Raw genomic sequence first — 16,756 nt, 5'->3', positions numbered from 1 at the left:
GGACAGAATCTCCTTGGATATTGATTGTTTTGGTTCAGAATATCAAGAACATCAGCAGTTCAAAAGGAGATTTTCCTGTAGTAGAATGAGTAGTTCCAAAAGCAAATAGAGAGGCTATTCACACGAGCGTGCAAAACCAGGCGAAGGGAGCCCAGCCTGGTTTTGCATGCTCGTGTGAACCACCAGGATCGCGGCCAATCCTGGAGGCCACATGGCAGCAAACCCACACAGTAGCCTGCTAGTTAAATGAAGCGAGCACTCCCTTGACCTCATCTATTTGATCGTGTCTCTGTCGCTGCTGCTTGCAGCCGCGACAGACACACTCGGGGAGGAAGGGGACCACATGGTGGCACTTCCATGTGCCCGACCCCTGGAGATTCTGGGAGAACCACGAGAGAGCCAGAGCCAAGCTGCCACTCGTCTTGGAAGGTGATTCACCCACCCAGGGAATGGTGAGTGCTTGTCTGCAGGGAGGGTTGGGCAAGCCTTTTATCCTTGGACAAAAGACAGGTCAAATAAATATCAAACTCTCACCTTTCTATATATTACAATCAGGGGACAGGTAGTGTCAGGCACAATGGACAGAAAACAATTGCATGGCTACAATTGTTTTAGGAATCACAATAACTAGTAGAGCAGTTCACATGACCCTAAAATGGATAGGAGATGAGTCTTAGCCAGTTTTAGGAGGTGGGCACCCTCCCATTTTGTGCTAATGTGCTTGTAAAAAGCAAGGCCAAAGGCAGGGAGCTTGATCATCTGTCAAGCCTCAGCTGGGTAGGACATGTATGCCATACCCAGATTTCACCACCAACTTTGGAATGAGGTGGGGGCGGGATCATCCTACCCTATTTTTATTCCTTGAGGTTGCAGAGTCAATTCAATCACAAGGGAAAACTGTGGGCAGATACAAGAGGATAAATGTGCAGCTTTTGGTTATCAAAGCTGAATCTTTTAAAACTTTACTCATATCCCTGCTTAGGGTAAGGCAATCTGTTTCATTTTTGTTCCAGTAGGTCTAGCTCAACTTCAGTCCAAGATTATCCATAACTGGAATTATTAGGTAAGCTACAGTGGCCAAATATAGTGACTGAAGACTTCAGGAAATCCATTTTGGATATTTATGTTTTAGTCAACTGAAATTAATATTGGCAATTGGTAAGAAGAGGAAACCCTCTGAAATAATATGGCAACAGAGTGAATTTCAGATAGTATAGCAGCTGACTCTGTCTTTTCCCCATCCAGGACCATAGCTCAGTGGCAGAGCGTCTGCTATACATGCAGAAGGTCCCAGGTTCAATCCCTGGCATCTCCAGGTAGGGCTGGTAAAGACTCCTGCCTACGTCACAGAAGAACCACTGCCAGTGTAGACAATAATGAACTAGATGGTCTGACTTAGTGTAAGGCGGCTTCCTATGTTGGTAAGAAACCAGTCTTACAAAGCCAAACTACCTTCCTAAAGAGTTCCAATCAACAAAAGAATCTGCATATCCATTTCAGCCATCAAAACTACACCTTGTGTTGTTTGGCACTCTACCCATATCAAGAAGATGAGTAATATAACAAAGCAAGTTTTATCAACTGTTTGTGTTAATTTGGTTTTTTAAACAAGACTAATACTTTGATGGCCTTTTCTGTTCAGTTTATTAATGATTAGTTCACAGAAATAATAAACATTATGGGATAGCAAAAGGTACATGCACATGAATGGATAAAGTGTTTAACTTTACTGTTTATTTACTATTGTCCTTGGCTTAGAAAAATTTTAAATGCTCAACAATACAAGTTAATTAAGGTCACCTTCGAAGTAGCCATGGCTCACGGGTGCAGCTTAGGGCAGTAAATATTGCATATTTGTCTTCAGTTCTGGAATCATTAAGATTGTACATTTTCCATGCAAAGTCCCATTCTTTTTCACTACCCACTTGAATAGCATAGCAACAAATGGCATCACTAATACAAAAAGGAACCCTGTAAGACAGAACACAATACTGTGAATGGCACAGTAGAACACATTGCTTCAGAATTATTTTAATTTTTATTTATGTAAAATAAGAACATAAGAACTGCCCTGCTGGATCAGGCCCAAGGCCTACATATGTGATGATCCATGGGGGTCGTGGAGGAGGATTCCTCAGATGAAGACCCAGAGCAGGGGGAGCAGGCTAAAACTCCAGTCGACTCAGCAGAGCCAGAGGCCCCTCTGCCTCCTTCCCCCTGATGAAGCCTCAGAAGCTGCTGAAGTCGAGGTGCCTGCCCCGGATCCCAAACATCGACGTTTGGCCAGAGTACAGGCTCAGAGGGAGGAACCCGATAGGTCGGAGAGGTTGGCCAGAAGGAACAGGTGTTTCAGTTCTGACCTGGCTGCACCTCCCTGACAAGGCCCAGCTGCAGTGATGGGCGGCGCCCTCAGCACACTGCCTATTTAGAGTAGCCTGAAAGCTGGTTCTGTGCTGGAAAAAACGTCCATGGTGACCAGCCCTACCGTGAGCAACCTTGACCTAGAAATCTGGACCTGTATGTTGTCTGACCGCTATTCATGTTTACCCTTGATCCTGTGGAATTCCTGGTGTTGACCCCTGGTTCTAGTGTTGTGAGAGGGAGAAAAATTTCTCTCTGTCCACTCTCTCTACTCTATGCATAATTTTATACACCTCTATCATGTCTCCCCATAGTCACATCTTTTCCAAATTAAAAAGCCTGAAATGCTGTAGCCTTGCCTAATAAGGAAGGTGCTACAGGCCCCTAATAATTTTGGTTGCCCTCTTCTGCACTTTTCTAGTCCTACAATGTACTTAAGATATGGTGATCAGAACTGTACACAGTACTCCAAATGTGGCCATGCCATAGATTTGTATAAGGGCATTATGATGTTAGCATTTTTATTTTTAACCCCCTTCCTAATGATGCCTAGCATGGAATTTGCTTTTTTCACAGCTGCACTTAGTTGACACTTTCAACAAGTTGTCCACCATGACCTCAAGGTCTCTCTCGTGGTCAGTCACTGAAAGCTCAGACCACATAAGTGTATATGTGAAGTTGAGGTTTTTTGCCTCAATATGCATCACTTTACACTTGTTTACATTGAACCACATTTGCCATTTTGTCACCCATTCACCCAGTATGTAGAGATCCTTTTGGAGTTCCTCATAATCTGTTGTGGATTTCACTACCCTAAATAGTTTAGTGTCAATTGCAAATTTGGCCACTTCGCTGGTTATCCCAACTTCTAAATCATTTATGAACAAGTTAAAGTGCACTGGTCCCAGTACAGATCCTTGGGGGACCCCATTTCTTACTTCCCTCTATTGTGAAAACTGTCAATTGATTCCTACATTCTGTTTTCTGTCCTTCAACCAGTTACCAATCCAGACATGAACCTGTCCCCTTATCCCATGACTGCTAACTTTACTCAAGAGCCTTTGGTGGGGAACTTTGTCAAAAGCTTTTTGGAAGTCCAAGTATATTATGTCAACCAGATCGCATTTATCCACATGCCTGCTGACAATCTCAAAGAACTCCAAAAGGTTAGTGAGGCAAGACTTGTTTGTCTTTGCATAAGCCATGTTGGTCTTCAGACTAACGTCAGACTATGTGCTGCTGCAATACTTTTAATGGGTTCTTTGCAGACAAAATCTCTTGTATTCAGGCCGACGCATTCCACTGCTTCTGCAAAGTCTATTAAGGTGGAATCCAGCAATCCTTCTTGCAGTATTAGCTTGGATCAGTTTCAATCTGTGATGCCTGAGGATGAAGACAAGCTGCTTGGGGTGGTGTGGCTTACCACTTGTTCTCTGGATCCTTGCCCAAATGGCTGCTTCTATCTAGCAGGGAGATTGTTGGAGATGGCCTAGTTAATATCATTAACTCAACACTGAGGGAGGGTAGGATGACTCCTTGTTTGAAGGAGGCAATGATTAGACCACTTCTTAAGAAGCCTTCTCTAGATCCCTCAGTGATGGATAGTTGTAGGCTGATCTCCAATCTCGCATGGTTGGGCAAGGTGAGTGAAAGAGTGATGGCTAACCAGCTCCAGGCAGTTTTGGAGGAAACTGATTATCTAAACCAAAGATTTCCAATCTGGGACCCTCCAAATGTTGCTGAACTACAACTCCCATCAGCCCCAGCTACAATTTATTGTGGCTGGGGATAATGGGAGCAGTAGTTCAGCAACATCTGGAGCCTCCCAGTTGGGAACCACTGATCTAGACCCATTTCAAACTGGTTTTAGAGCAGGCTATGGGGATAAGTGGGCCTTGGTCAGCCTGATGGATGACCTTTACCAGGAAATTGACAGAGGGAGTGTGACTCTGTTGGTTCTTTTGAATCTCTCGGCAGCATTCAATACCATCAACCATCTGGATTGCCTGGGGATAGGAGGCACTGCTTTGCAGTGGTTTCGCTCCTATCTCTCAGGGAGATTCCAGATGGTGGAGCTTGGTGACAGTTGCTCTTCGAAACAGAAGCTATCATATAGAGTCCCTCAGGGCTCCATTCTGTCACCAATGCTTTTTAACATCTACATGAAACCACTGGGTAAGGTCATCAGGAGATTTGGTGCAGAGTGTTATCAGCATGCTGACGACACCCAAATCTATTTCTCCTTATCATCAGCATCATGAAATGGCATTCATTCCCTGAATGCCTACCTACAGGCAGTAATGGGCTGGATAAGGGATAACAAATTGAAGCTGAATCCAAGCAAGATGGAGGTACTCATTGTGGGGGATCAGAATTTGAGGGATGAGTTAGATCTTCCTGAGCTGGATGGCGTTACACTCCCCCAGAAGGAACTGGTATGAAGCTTGGGAGTGCTCTTGGACCCAGTCCCAGGCCTCACCCTGGTATCTCAGATGGAGACTATGTCCAGGGCACTTTCTATCAGCTTTGGGTGATTTGACAGCTGCATTCATTCCTTAAAGTGAACGATCTCAATACAGTGGAGCCAGCGTGGTGTAGTGGCTAGAGTGCTGGACTAGGACTGGGGAGACCAGAGTTCAAATCCCCATTCAGCCATGATACTAGCTGGGTGACTCTGGGCCAGTCACTTCTCTCTCGGCCTAACCTACTTCACAGGGTTGTTGTGAGGAGAAACCTAAGCATGTAATACACTGCTCTGGGCTCCTTGGAGGAAGAGCAGGATATAAAATGTAAAAAAACAAAAACAAAACAAAACAGTGGTGCATCAGCTGGTAACCTCCCGGCTTGACGATTGCAATACGCTCTACGTGGGGCTGCCTTTGTACATAATTTGGAAACTTCAGTTAGTTCAAAATGTGGCAGCCAGACTGGTCTCTGGGGTAACCCGGAGAGACCATATTATGCCTGTTTAAAACAGTTGCACTGGCTGCCAGTGTGTTTCCAGGCAAAATAAAAAGTGCTGGTTTAAAGTACAAAGTGCTTTTAAATACAAGGTGCTGCTTTAAAGCCCTAAATATCAAGTGCTACTTTAAAGCCCTGAACCGTAGACACCACCTTCTTCTGTATGATCCCCATCGCATGTTGAGGTCATCTGGAGTGGTCCATCTGTAGTTAGCACTGATACGTCTGGTGGCAACTCGGAGCTAGGCCTTCTCTGTAGCTGCTCCTGGACAATGGAATGCACTCCCGGCAGATATCCATAATTTAGGCTCGTTGTTGGCCTTTAAGAGAGCCCTAAAAACTTACTTGTTTGGCCTGGCCTTCCAAGGTTTCTAAATTGTTTTAAAGTATTTTAATTGGTTTTAAATGGTTCTGAATTGTTTTAAAATTGTTTTTATATTGTTTTAAGCAGAGTATTTTATATGGTGTTTGTTTTTATGTTTTTTAAACTTGTGCACTGCCCAGAGCTTTTGGATGGGTTGGTCTAGAAATGTAATTAATTAATTACATTTAATTAAATGTAATTAATTAATGCTAACGAGATATCTTCTTAGCCAAAGCTGGATTGTTTGTTTATTAATAAACAAACAAACAAACAATCCAGCTTTGCCTAAGAAGATATCTAGTTAGCAGCCAAGCCCACCTCCTCTAAGCAGAAGCAACCCACACTAAAACCAAAAACAAATAGACATACAAGAACTCACCTGCCTGTGCTCTGAATACCCATTTTATCTAGTGAAGAGCTATGTGAATCAGAAAAACTTCACCAAATTGGATGCTCCAGTAATGTTATGGTATTAGCAATTTTATATCTCTGATATCCAGTTGGAAGAAAATTCCTTGCTATGGCAATCATCAACCAGTGAGCACCATAACCAATTAGCACCTTCTCATCCACATCCTATTTAGTCACAATTATAAACCACATTATAGACCATATTTACTCATAATTGGGGTTGTCCATCCACTTGGCAAAGATTTCAGATGCTAGGTCTAAACAGTCTTGGAGACCAAACCAACATGCTGTTCGAAGGATTCTGTCTATACTTGCTCTTGGAGAACATGGAAATACATTAAAGGGGAGCAGAGGGAGAGAAAGAGAATATGTTAAACATTATGCATTTCAACCATGAGGCCATTCCAGCTAGTGTACATTTGGAAAAGTCGTAGCTTTTTTATTTGCAGTAACCTGTGAACATACTCCGGATGTTGCTGAACTACAACTCCCATCATCCCCAGCCACAATAAATTGTAGCTGTGAATGATGGGAGCTGTAGTTCAGCAGCAGCTGGAGTATCACAGGTTGGGAACCCCTGTGCTAGGGGAAACAGTCTGTACAGTCTGTAAGCTGAAGTGGGACAGAATCAGGTGATGAATGAAATGCCTTTGATGAAAGGCATCAGTGAAATGCCTGGTGATGAAAGGCCTTTGGACAGATGGCCTTTTGGGGGCAAGATGACCTTTTGGTTCCTTCCAAATCCAGGAATCTATTCTATGATTTTACATATTTCTAATCTATTATAATAATAATATGCCTTTAAAATTTATGAGAGAGGAGAGCTGGCCTTGTGGTAGCTAAGGGGGATCTCATATTCTGTGTCCAAGCACAGCCTTGTCCAAATAGTTGGGAAGCCATGACCAGGAAAGACAAGTTTGGATTGGCTGCAGCAGTAGATGGGCCTGAGCCAGGATTTCAGGGTGCTCCTAGGGAGGAAGTGGGCAAACTATGTTGCTCAGGAGTAGGATGTGCCTTGCTAACTGAGCAAAGAGGCACCTTTTCAAAGTGGAGATTCTCTTTATTTAGCAGGGGAAGAGCAACTGGCCCTATCCAACCCCAGCACAGCATCCCTCCAGTGTCTGTTGCTGGTGTCAACCTTATGTTTCTTTTTAGATTTTGAGCTGTTTGGGGACAGGGGACCATCTTATTTATGTATTGCTTATTTTTCTATGTAAACCGCTTTGTGAACTTTGGTTGAAGAGCGGTATATAAATATCAGTAGTAGTATCTGTAGCTGTCACTTTGTAAACATCGAAAATACAACAGGAATACAGTGGCCCACATGTTGCTCAAGTACGCTGATATTTAAAGTAGTGTGCCTGCATTTCAGGAGCACAACTTAATTGTTTCCAATATAAGTAGCACTCCTGGAGTGCGGGAGCATGACTGAAATATCTGCACACTTGTGCAAGATCCCCGGAGTTTCCTTAAATGCTCACAGCAGCATGGGCCAATCAGAAATACCTGTATGACACTGCACAATGTGTGGGCCTTATCAGATTGTACAGGAGTCTCCCCCTGCTCACAACCCCGAAATTCAGAGTTGTGAGAGTCTTGTATAAAATGACAATTTTCATCAGTATTTGTCATCTGCTTGGTATTTTTTTACAAGTATTAATTAAACAAACTATCTTGACCTATGTTCATATATGCCATACCAGAGAACTAGCATGGTATAGCAGCAGGTTACACCAGACAAGGGGGGGACCCAGGTTCAAGTCCTATTCAGCCAGGCATTTTGGAGCGAATCACTATATTTCATTTTAATTTGCTCCTTAGGGTTGTTACAAGGATAAAAATGGAATTGTTTTATGCCCACGTACACTGTCCTGTGATCCTTGGAGGAACAATGGAATAAAAGTTAATAAATATTTATTTTCACATTAAAGTATCCTTTGCTACATTAATCATTTGATACTTAAACTTATTTTCCCCCATATACGCCATTTCCATTTTACATATATGGCTGCATTGCTGAGCACTGCTTTTCTGCAGTTAGCTAGAAACAGAATTAAAATGGAGGCTCCACACATTTTATTTTATACTAGCCGGCCCGCACAGAGCATCTGTGCGCTCTTTGGGACCGCTGTTCACCCCTCCCTCTTGCCCCCCTCTCTCTTGCCCCTACCCCTTCCTCCTGCCCTGCTCTCTCTTGCCCTCCCTCCCTCCTCCTCCCACCCCACTCCCCTGCCCCCTACCCCTCCCTCCTACCCCACTCTCTCTTGCCCACCCTCCCTCCACCTGCCACACAACTCTCTTTCACCCTCCCTCTCCCTCCCAGCCCTCTCTCACCCTCCTTCCCCCCTCCTGCCCCACTTCCTCTTGCCCCCCTCCCTCCTGCCCCCCTCTCTCTTGCCCTCCCTCCCCCTCCACCCACACTGAGCATTTTACAGCGGTGGGCGGCCATTTTTGGCCGGACCTCACTGCCATCTCAGACCTTCCTTACTGGGCAGCGGGTGGGAGGGCCTCCACCACAGTTCCTCCTCCCAGGCGGCGAACAGGGAAATCCCGCCGCCCGTTTCCCTCCTGCCGCGACCTCTCTCCCCCCTTCTGCCCCAGTCTCTGCTTCCGGGCCCAGCCACCTCTCCTCCTCACTGCCACTTCTGCCTCCCCTTTCTTTCCCCACCCCTGGGCCTTGCCTCCACGGCCGGGCCTGCCACCTCTGGCCTCCATGACCGTGCCGCGGCAGCGGCAACCAATCCTCCTGGGTGCGCCTCAGCCAATCAGGCACGTCTGCCGCCCAGTCAATCAGCTGGGCTCTGGGACGCACATTCCAAGGCACACCCAGGAGAATTAATATAATAGATTGCACTACATTCACCAGCAATGCCCTCCCCCATAGCCAAGATCATCTTATGAAGTTTACTCAAAAATAAGACCTGTCCATCAAAAATCCCTGACAGCTTTAAATAAAAGTTTATTTCTTTCAGGATGACAATTCCAGAGAAAAAGCCCTAGTGAGGAGGCAACCCATGTAACATTCCCTCCAAACTTGTTTCATGGGAATGAGTCTCAATGGCTGACATCCAGATTGAGTTAATCTAACTGACTGCTTAATTTCAATAGGACTACTCAGGAGTAATTTAGCCTGGATGTCAGCCACTGGCTCACATATTCCACAGCATTGGAAGGGCAGAACAGGAGCTGTGTCCTTGCAAAAGGCTGCTTCAGAGCTCAGCCAGAGTGTTGCCGAGCAACCAAATGCATGTGGAGCTGGAGGGGGAGTGATTTTTTGCCCTCCCTCCCTCTAAAAGTGCTGTTTGGCTGCTAACAGTAGGTGATTGAGGTTCATGCAGCTCCTGTCCCACCCTTCTACTGTTGCAGAACATATGGACCACTGACATTAATATTTTCACATTGTTTATCTAGTGGCCTGGCTATTAGTCTATTATAAACAAACAAACAAACCATATGATGACTTACTTAACAGTGTACTCAACTGCAAATATTTCAAAGGAGTCCTGACGAAGGAGATCTGCATAATAGCGGTATATTGTTGAAATTCGCGGTAAGAAGTATTTCTTTGAAGAAAAGAAAGAAAAATTTACAAGCACTCTACTTTTATTCTATTTAATCTAAAAAACCACCCCACCCAACAACCCACCTTACTAAATCTCCCAGATGCTCCTATTATCAAATTCCTCTTTTCTGCACAAATTAATTTGTTTGACATGAAGAATTAACAATTCTGTATTTTTATTTTCAAAGGAGTCCTGACGAAGGAGATCTGCATAATAGTGAGCGCTCCACTAACCCCGTTTCCCCGATCATGAGTCGCTATGGTTTGGCTCCGCGGCATGGCAACTCATGAGGAAACCCCCGCCAGGAGGCTAAAACAAGCCTCTCGGGGGTCTCCCCAGGATGCCCCGTGCACTCCCTGGGACTTACGGGGGTTGAACTCCCCCAATCCCTGCAGCCCCTACCAGCTCTGTGACAGAGCTGGTAGTTGTGTGGGCGGCCAATCCAGCCGCCCAGCAACAAGCGACTGCTTGTCTGTGGGGAGAGAGGGCTAAGCTCACTCTCCTTGGACAGCCTGGTAAGGCTCTCCACACTGCTCATGTGGAGAGCCTCAATATCTGATTAGAGCCCTCAAAATATTACACATATTTGCTTATGTGTAATACCTGTTTTATTTGAAATAATTTTTTATTCAGGAAATAGATATTACATACATGACCCTGTTCATAACAACATTTTAAAATATTTGTTTTGGATTGGTTATAAAAAGCAAAAATATATAGAGAAACACATAATATTGGCTTTATCATATATTTTGAGATATTAAAATAAGACATTCCAGCCTGAAAAGTCCCGGTGTTTTTTACTGATAAAATAAGAGCATTAAATATTGGCTCTGTATGAACATTTTTATATGTGGAGTGAGGGGGAACAAACACATTCTTCTTCCCAATGCACTCTTAGTCAGAAAGCAACATTTCATCTGGTCTAGTAGTACTGGAGACACCTATACCTAGGATCTCCGAGGACCCACTATTCAAAGCCAGATAAAAGGGGAGTATAAATAGCAGGTGCAGAGAGATGAACTTGGCATTGAGCCAAGTCAATAGGCTCGTTCACAGAACCATTAAGTGGGTAGGAGAAGCCTCAGGAGCTGCACACACTCTCGATTTTCAGTTGTGTGCAAGTAAAAAACAAGGTAGCAGATAGCATGATCATCTGTTAAACCTAAGCTGAGTAGGATGGTTTTTACTCCTACCTTGTTCAGAAGTCAGGGACAGAATCTGGGAAGGGTGTGCTGGTCCTACTTGGATGAGACTTGGCAGATGATCAAGCTGCCCACCTCCTACCTTGTTTTTTACTCACACATGACTGAAAATCAGGAGCATGCACAACTGCTGAATGTCGGTAGTATGTGTCTCTACCCACTTAACAGTTGTGTGAATGAGCCTAATAATTGATTTCTACTCACAGAGAAAAGGGTGGGAAGGGAGGTATAGGGCAGGCATTCATATCTCACATGGGACAGAAAATGTTTATAATCTAAATTTCAGTATGTAAAATAATATTAAGTACCTTTAAAACTGGATATAACTCATAATCACTCAGAATAAATCTCCAATAGGAAGCATTTAGTTCGGTCAGAACTACATTCCACACTGAGTTATCATCTTCTTTTTCAAGGTACTTGGTTAATAGCATTGGTGTATCATACTCTGTGTAACCAGACCTATTTATAATAAATATTTAATATGTTAAGGAAAGGCAATAAAAAGGCAATTATTATTAGATAATAATTCATATAAGCAAGCAAACAGTTTTCTCCTGAATGGGTTTTTAAGAAGTTAACAAAATAATATACTACTAGTGGGTCTGGGCGCAGAGCATCTGTGCCTCTAGTTGGGCCCAGCCCCCAGCCCACCCCCCAGCCCACCCCCATGCCCGGCTTTCTGGCTGTCACACAATGGCAGCCTCCTTCTCCTGAAGGGGCTCTTTCCTCCCTCACAACCCGTCTTTTCGCAGACTCCTGCCCGCTATCATTTTATATATATATATAGATTCCTCTCCTCTACAATCAGGAACATCTTCCGATCAGTAACAATTGCATTCCAACTGACCTCAACCATCACAGGCTCCTCCTGCTTATCTGCATATGGAATCCCCACTGCCCAATCACCATGGTGCTTCTGTTCTCACAGGCTCCTTCTCCCTGTCTGCATATGGAATCCCCACTGCCCTATCAGGTGCTTCTGCTTGCAAACTCTGTCAGCCAATCGCCTCCTCCCCCTCTAACAGCCAATCACCTCCTTTCTGCCACATCCCCACGCATGGCCCGTCTTAGATAAATAAGTATATAGATTAAATGAACAGCCCTCACATTTGCAGGTTCATAAGTCTCCATTTACATATGGCAAGCAAGATACCATGCACAAGCAATATACAGAGTTTTGTACAAGAGAGCATATCAAGAAGAACTATTATATGAAATTTATGTGGTGAAAATGTTACTTGCTATTTCAGTTTAGAAGGCTTCAACATTTTCCACTATCTTTCAGTCACACTCCCTGAAAACCTAACAATTTACTAAAGCTACCATTGGGAGGGAAGATTTTAGATAATCAAATGTGGAAAACTGAAAATGGTTATCTGTGCATTTGATGTGACAAGCTGCTCCCGCTCTTTCTCCTCTATGCTGGATTTGAAAACAAAAAGCATGACAGAACAGAAGAAGGGGAGGAGAAGAAGCGACAGACAGACACTTTAAGCCACCACTTTCCTCCTTCACTTCCACTCTGTCCCCCTCTGCTTTTAAAATCCAGCATGGGATGGGGAGAAGGAAGAGCAGCTCTTTGCATCAGCTGTCTGTCTACATAAAGTCATCGTTGTCCGCTGTGTGCCACAGAGTGTGGAAGAACTGAGAAGAGCAGCTGCCACCAAGCACCTCGCCATACCTCTGACGATCAGCCAACTAAGGTGACTGTCTCAGTTCACCTCACAATGAAGCTGACTGTGGTTTTTAGTCAACTAGGATGACATTTTTCAGGAAAGACTCTTTATAAAAGCACAACTATCTTCCCATGCCAGTCAGGTTTTAAAAAAGAAAGAAAACCTTCTTCTGATCCTATTAGCCAGTCTGATGCAATTGGAAAGGGGCTTTAAAACAGACCTCCAGTTGAGAGTCAGTCTTGCTGAGAGGGAGAAAAATGGGGGTGGGGATTTGTGTGTGGAAAACCCTAAAAGGTCTGGTAGTTCCTTTTTCTATCCTGGAACTTGCAAGGTTAGGACATATTCAGAATATATATAAAATAAATGGACGTAGCTGAAATAACTCTAAAATGTGCATAGGTTTTGATGATAAACAGTGTAAAAACAAGATAGCATAGTAATGAGTAGTGGAGAAAACAAGATTTGAAAAAGAAATGTATTCCAGCAATAATGTGAACACTTACATTTCTGACTGAACAAATAAGGCTGGATTCAAATGTTTCCTAGCCACATGGAAGTGAAAGCCAGTAAGAACAATATAATATGTAAAATGTTTGGGTAACACATTTTATGTAATATTCACAGGAAGGGTTTGTGCTGACATGAAATCACAACAGCATGGGAAACTACCTGACACATATAGCTTCCCCACAAAGTTTAACATCAAAATGGCAATCATGCCACTGCTTGTGTGTCAAGGGTCAGATGGGGGAAAATCCCAGCAGGATCACCTCCAGCAGACAACAAGATATACTCACAATCCAAAAGCTATTGAATGGTGATGTTCCAGGCAGGCCATTTACAGGAGGAGGAAGCTGAGCTGAAAGCAGAATCAGGAAGCAGACTGAGGCTGGAGAAGGCAGGCCCGACAGACTGTGCTCAGAACCGAAGCAGAGAAAGGGCAGGAGCAAGAAACAGGCTATAGAAAGGGTAAGAAGCAAATATTTGGAGTGCAGATGTCTATAGTACAACTCACTGTATAGTTGACTGCACAGATAAATCTGTATGACTAAGCTTTGGGGTTTATTTTAATTGGGAAGGATGACTAACAAGCAGAAACTTCACTGTGGACAATCTATATTGCTGCAGCAGAACTATGGAGAAGAAAACAAAATGAGCTAAGGAAGTCAGTTTCTTTCAACCCTAGCCAGTCTGGATGTGAGATCTATGGTCCCAAATATTGTCCTGTAAATAAACCCTTGTAAGTTCTTTACTTTCAACCAAACCACTACTGTTTCTAGTAAAACATATTTCAGTCAAAACTTTCAACTAATTCTTCATCAGATGCACTGTAACACAAAGCATCCATATTATCAGTATGTGCACATGCATTGTATTAGCACCTCTTCTGCTTGGGCATTTACACTGGCTCAGATAAATGATGAGGGGGAGGATCCTTCATTGTGCTTGGTCCCCTGGGAGTTATTGACACATGGCTTCATACTGCAGGGTAAATGTTGAGCAAAGCCACTTGAAATTACACTCGAAGCAGCCCCTCCCCTCTGCTCGGGGGAGGGGGGGTTGGTGCAGGTTCACATCACATGCCTCCATGTTTTCCTTCTAGCCATTGGCGAGAGGAGAGAGATTTCTAAAGCCTATATCTGCATTCCTAAAGACTAAGAGGGTTTCTCTCTTATCATGTTAATGATTCTACTCAGTGCCTCTCCCAATTTGCTCCAGAGTTTTCAGAAAAAGTTGCTTAAAACCAGCATTTAAAAATCTGGAAATACATCGAGATAAACTAGAATTTGGAAGACAAAGTCCAATTTGTGTGTGGTGTGCTTCCAAGGATCTCGAATGGACTTTGGGGTAAGTTTGGCTGGTGTGTTGAATGCACACATTCCCTTCCGGAGGAGATTCGGGGTAATAGCCCTGTCTGTAAAGCCTCCTGGTTGGAAGACTTGGTTGGAAAGACTATTCTAAATTACTTAAGGCTTGTAAGTTCATATCACAGGTTTGTTCTGTTGTTAAATCCATGTCAGTCTCCCCTTCTAGTGGCCTCTTGTGGTAATCTAATTGACTAAAGTACCCAGAAGCTCTTATGCAGTCTGTCACCTTACACTCAGTATAAAGCAGAAGCCGAAAGGTGTAGAGCACAAGCTATTTATTTTTTAAGGAGTCATGTGGAGGTATGAAGCACAGTAATAAGTAAAGTGAAAACTTTAACAGATAATGCTCACCGTCTCAGTTCAAAAGCATCCACAATCAACTGGAGCCTGTTGACAGCAGGAATCACCTGCAAAGAGTATCTATAGATTTTAGCAGATCTAAACAGTTCATTATGATCCAAAAACAACAACAACAACAAAAAACCCCTACTTTTTTCAAGTTATTGACGAACTAGTCCTGGAAGCCAAACTCATTCATACTTCAGTTAATATTGTTCAAATTACCTAAGACAAATTTAACTCAGTATATGAATGAAAGGTTGATGGTTTGAAATTGCTATGTTGACACACAGACAGAAACACCTCTAACTCCATGTGTGTAGTATATCTTCAAATGACATACATGCACAAAGAATGCAGCAAAAGTAACTTGTGCTATCTTTTAGCTCAGGGGCAGGCAACCTTGGCTCTTCAGCTGTTGAACTACAACACCCATCACTCCCGGCCACAATTTACTGTGGCTGGGATGATGCGAGTTGTGGTTCAAAAACAGCTGGAGAGCCAAGGTTGCCTACCCATTTCAGCTTCTTCTCTTCTGTGGGGGCTTCAGGTTCCCTCAAGTGCCAAAGATCCTTGGGTTCCTAACTGGGCCTCATTGTCCAGAGGAAAAACACAAGAGCCACCTTCAACCTTGTTACTTGTGGCCATCTGCTTCTGGCTCCTTCATGGATGCTCACACTGAGAGTTTATGGGCTACCCCCAGGCTTCTTTGCCCTCTATTCCTTCCACACTACCTCATCATCAGCCCCTTCTTCAAAGACCCTCTCACAATCACCACAGACCTTGCAAGAAAGTGAGCTCCACCCTCTTATTTATTTATTACATTTATAAACCGCCCCATCCAGAGGCTCGGGGCGGTGTACCACAAACATATGAGTTTGTCCTCTCATGAACAGCCAACTCCTGAGTAGGGATGTGCACGAAATACTTTGGGCGCATCCCAGGGGGCGGGGAGGAGTTCCCTTAAGTGGAGGCAGGCAGGTCCTACCTGCCCCTCCTGTGAGCCTCCGCCGCCCCATTGTGGCAGTGTTCTAAGAGAAACATCCCCGTGAAAGCGGCAGCCTGTGCCGCAGTCTCCTTTAAAATGCCCTGCCGTGGCGATGGGATACTTCCTCCAGCATCCCTCGTGTAACGTCAGCATGCAAACGGTCATACAAGACACCAAAATGATTTGGGCACATCCCTATTCCTGAACAACATAGTTTATCCACTCCCTCCCTGGGAGTACCCCAAAGCCCCAGCTTAGGCCCATCTACTGCTGCAGCCAATCCGTCTCTTCCCTGGGCATGGCTTCCCAACTATTTGGACAAGGCTGTGCTCAGACAAGGAATATGAGATCCCCCTTATCTTCTTTTGTAATGAGCAGGCCCAGACTGTTAAGACCTTGCCATTCTTGATGGTGGAGGAAGATGTGGGTTATTTTATAGAGGAATATGTGTGTGCATTGTCTCCATTCCACCACAAGTTTGAACAGAGGTAGATCCAGGTAATGCAGGACAACCTACTTGCTACACTCACATCTAGTATCCCTTGAAACACTCCCAACAGCCTTAATCAGGACTGTGTCCCTCAGGGTTTCCCTGCACTTAAACTTCTTTAGAATACTGGTCTCATGAAACCACCCCAAGTAGGAAAGAACCCTACCTTTGAACAAACTTCCCTTAAGTGAAGTCCTACAGTGTACACTTCCAAAGGTATGGCCATAAAAATGGTCACCCTTAAATGTTAAAAGCATACAGGGTGACAAAGACCTAGATACCTTACCATCCTGATGGGGTCACAAGGCTATAATTACAGGAAGTTCCTTACCTTTGGGTCACTTTCAAGCACTTTGGCCAATCTTCTCCAGTGTAATTGGTCATAATTAATTCTATAGTAACCAGTCACATTCACATTTAAAATAATCCAGTCATGTTCTGAATTTGATATTTTCATTTCAGGAAATATTTCTGTAGGCAGCATTAAAACAAAAAAAGATGGTGGCTGACATTCTCCACAGGACTAA

General features: G+C 43.9%; 1 protein-coding gene across 1 annotated transcript in view; it reads right to left on the bottom strand.

The window, feature by feature from the left end:
• LVRN (laeverin) overlaps nucleotides 1-16,756 on the bottom strand; it is a 52,943-nt gene that overhangs the window by 5,293 nt on the left and 30,894 nt on the right. The window contains exons 12-17 of the mRNA XM_053293073.1: nucleotides 16,561-16,700; nucleotides 14,764-14,819; nucleotides 11,174-11,327; nucleotides 9,563-9,660; nucleotides 6,306-6,413; nucleotides 1,801-1,971 (exon numbers count right to left, since the gene is read on the bottom strand). Coding sequence (XP_053149048.1) covers nucleotides 1,801-1,971; nucleotides 6,306-6,413; nucleotides 9,563-9,660; nucleotides 11,174-11,327; nucleotides 14,764-14,819; nucleotides 16,561-16,700 — 727 coding nt within the window. The remainder of the gene's footprint in view (nucleotides 1-1,800; nucleotides 1,972-6,305; nucleotides 6,414-9,562; nucleotides 9,661-11,173; nucleotides 11,328-14,763; nucleotides 14,820-16,560; nucleotides 16,701-16,756) is intronic.

The sequence above is a fragment of the Hemicordylus capensis genome, chromosome 2 (genome assembly GCF_027244095.1).
Source record: "Hemicordylus capensis ecotype Gifberg chromosome 2, rHemCap1.1.pri, whole genome shotgun sequence".
Classification (NCBI taxonomy): domain Eukaryota; kingdom Metazoa; phylum Chordata; class Lepidosauria; order Squamata; family Cordylidae; genus Hemicordylus; species Hemicordylus capensis.
This window is presented reverse-complemented; position numbering and strand designations above follow the sequence as displayed.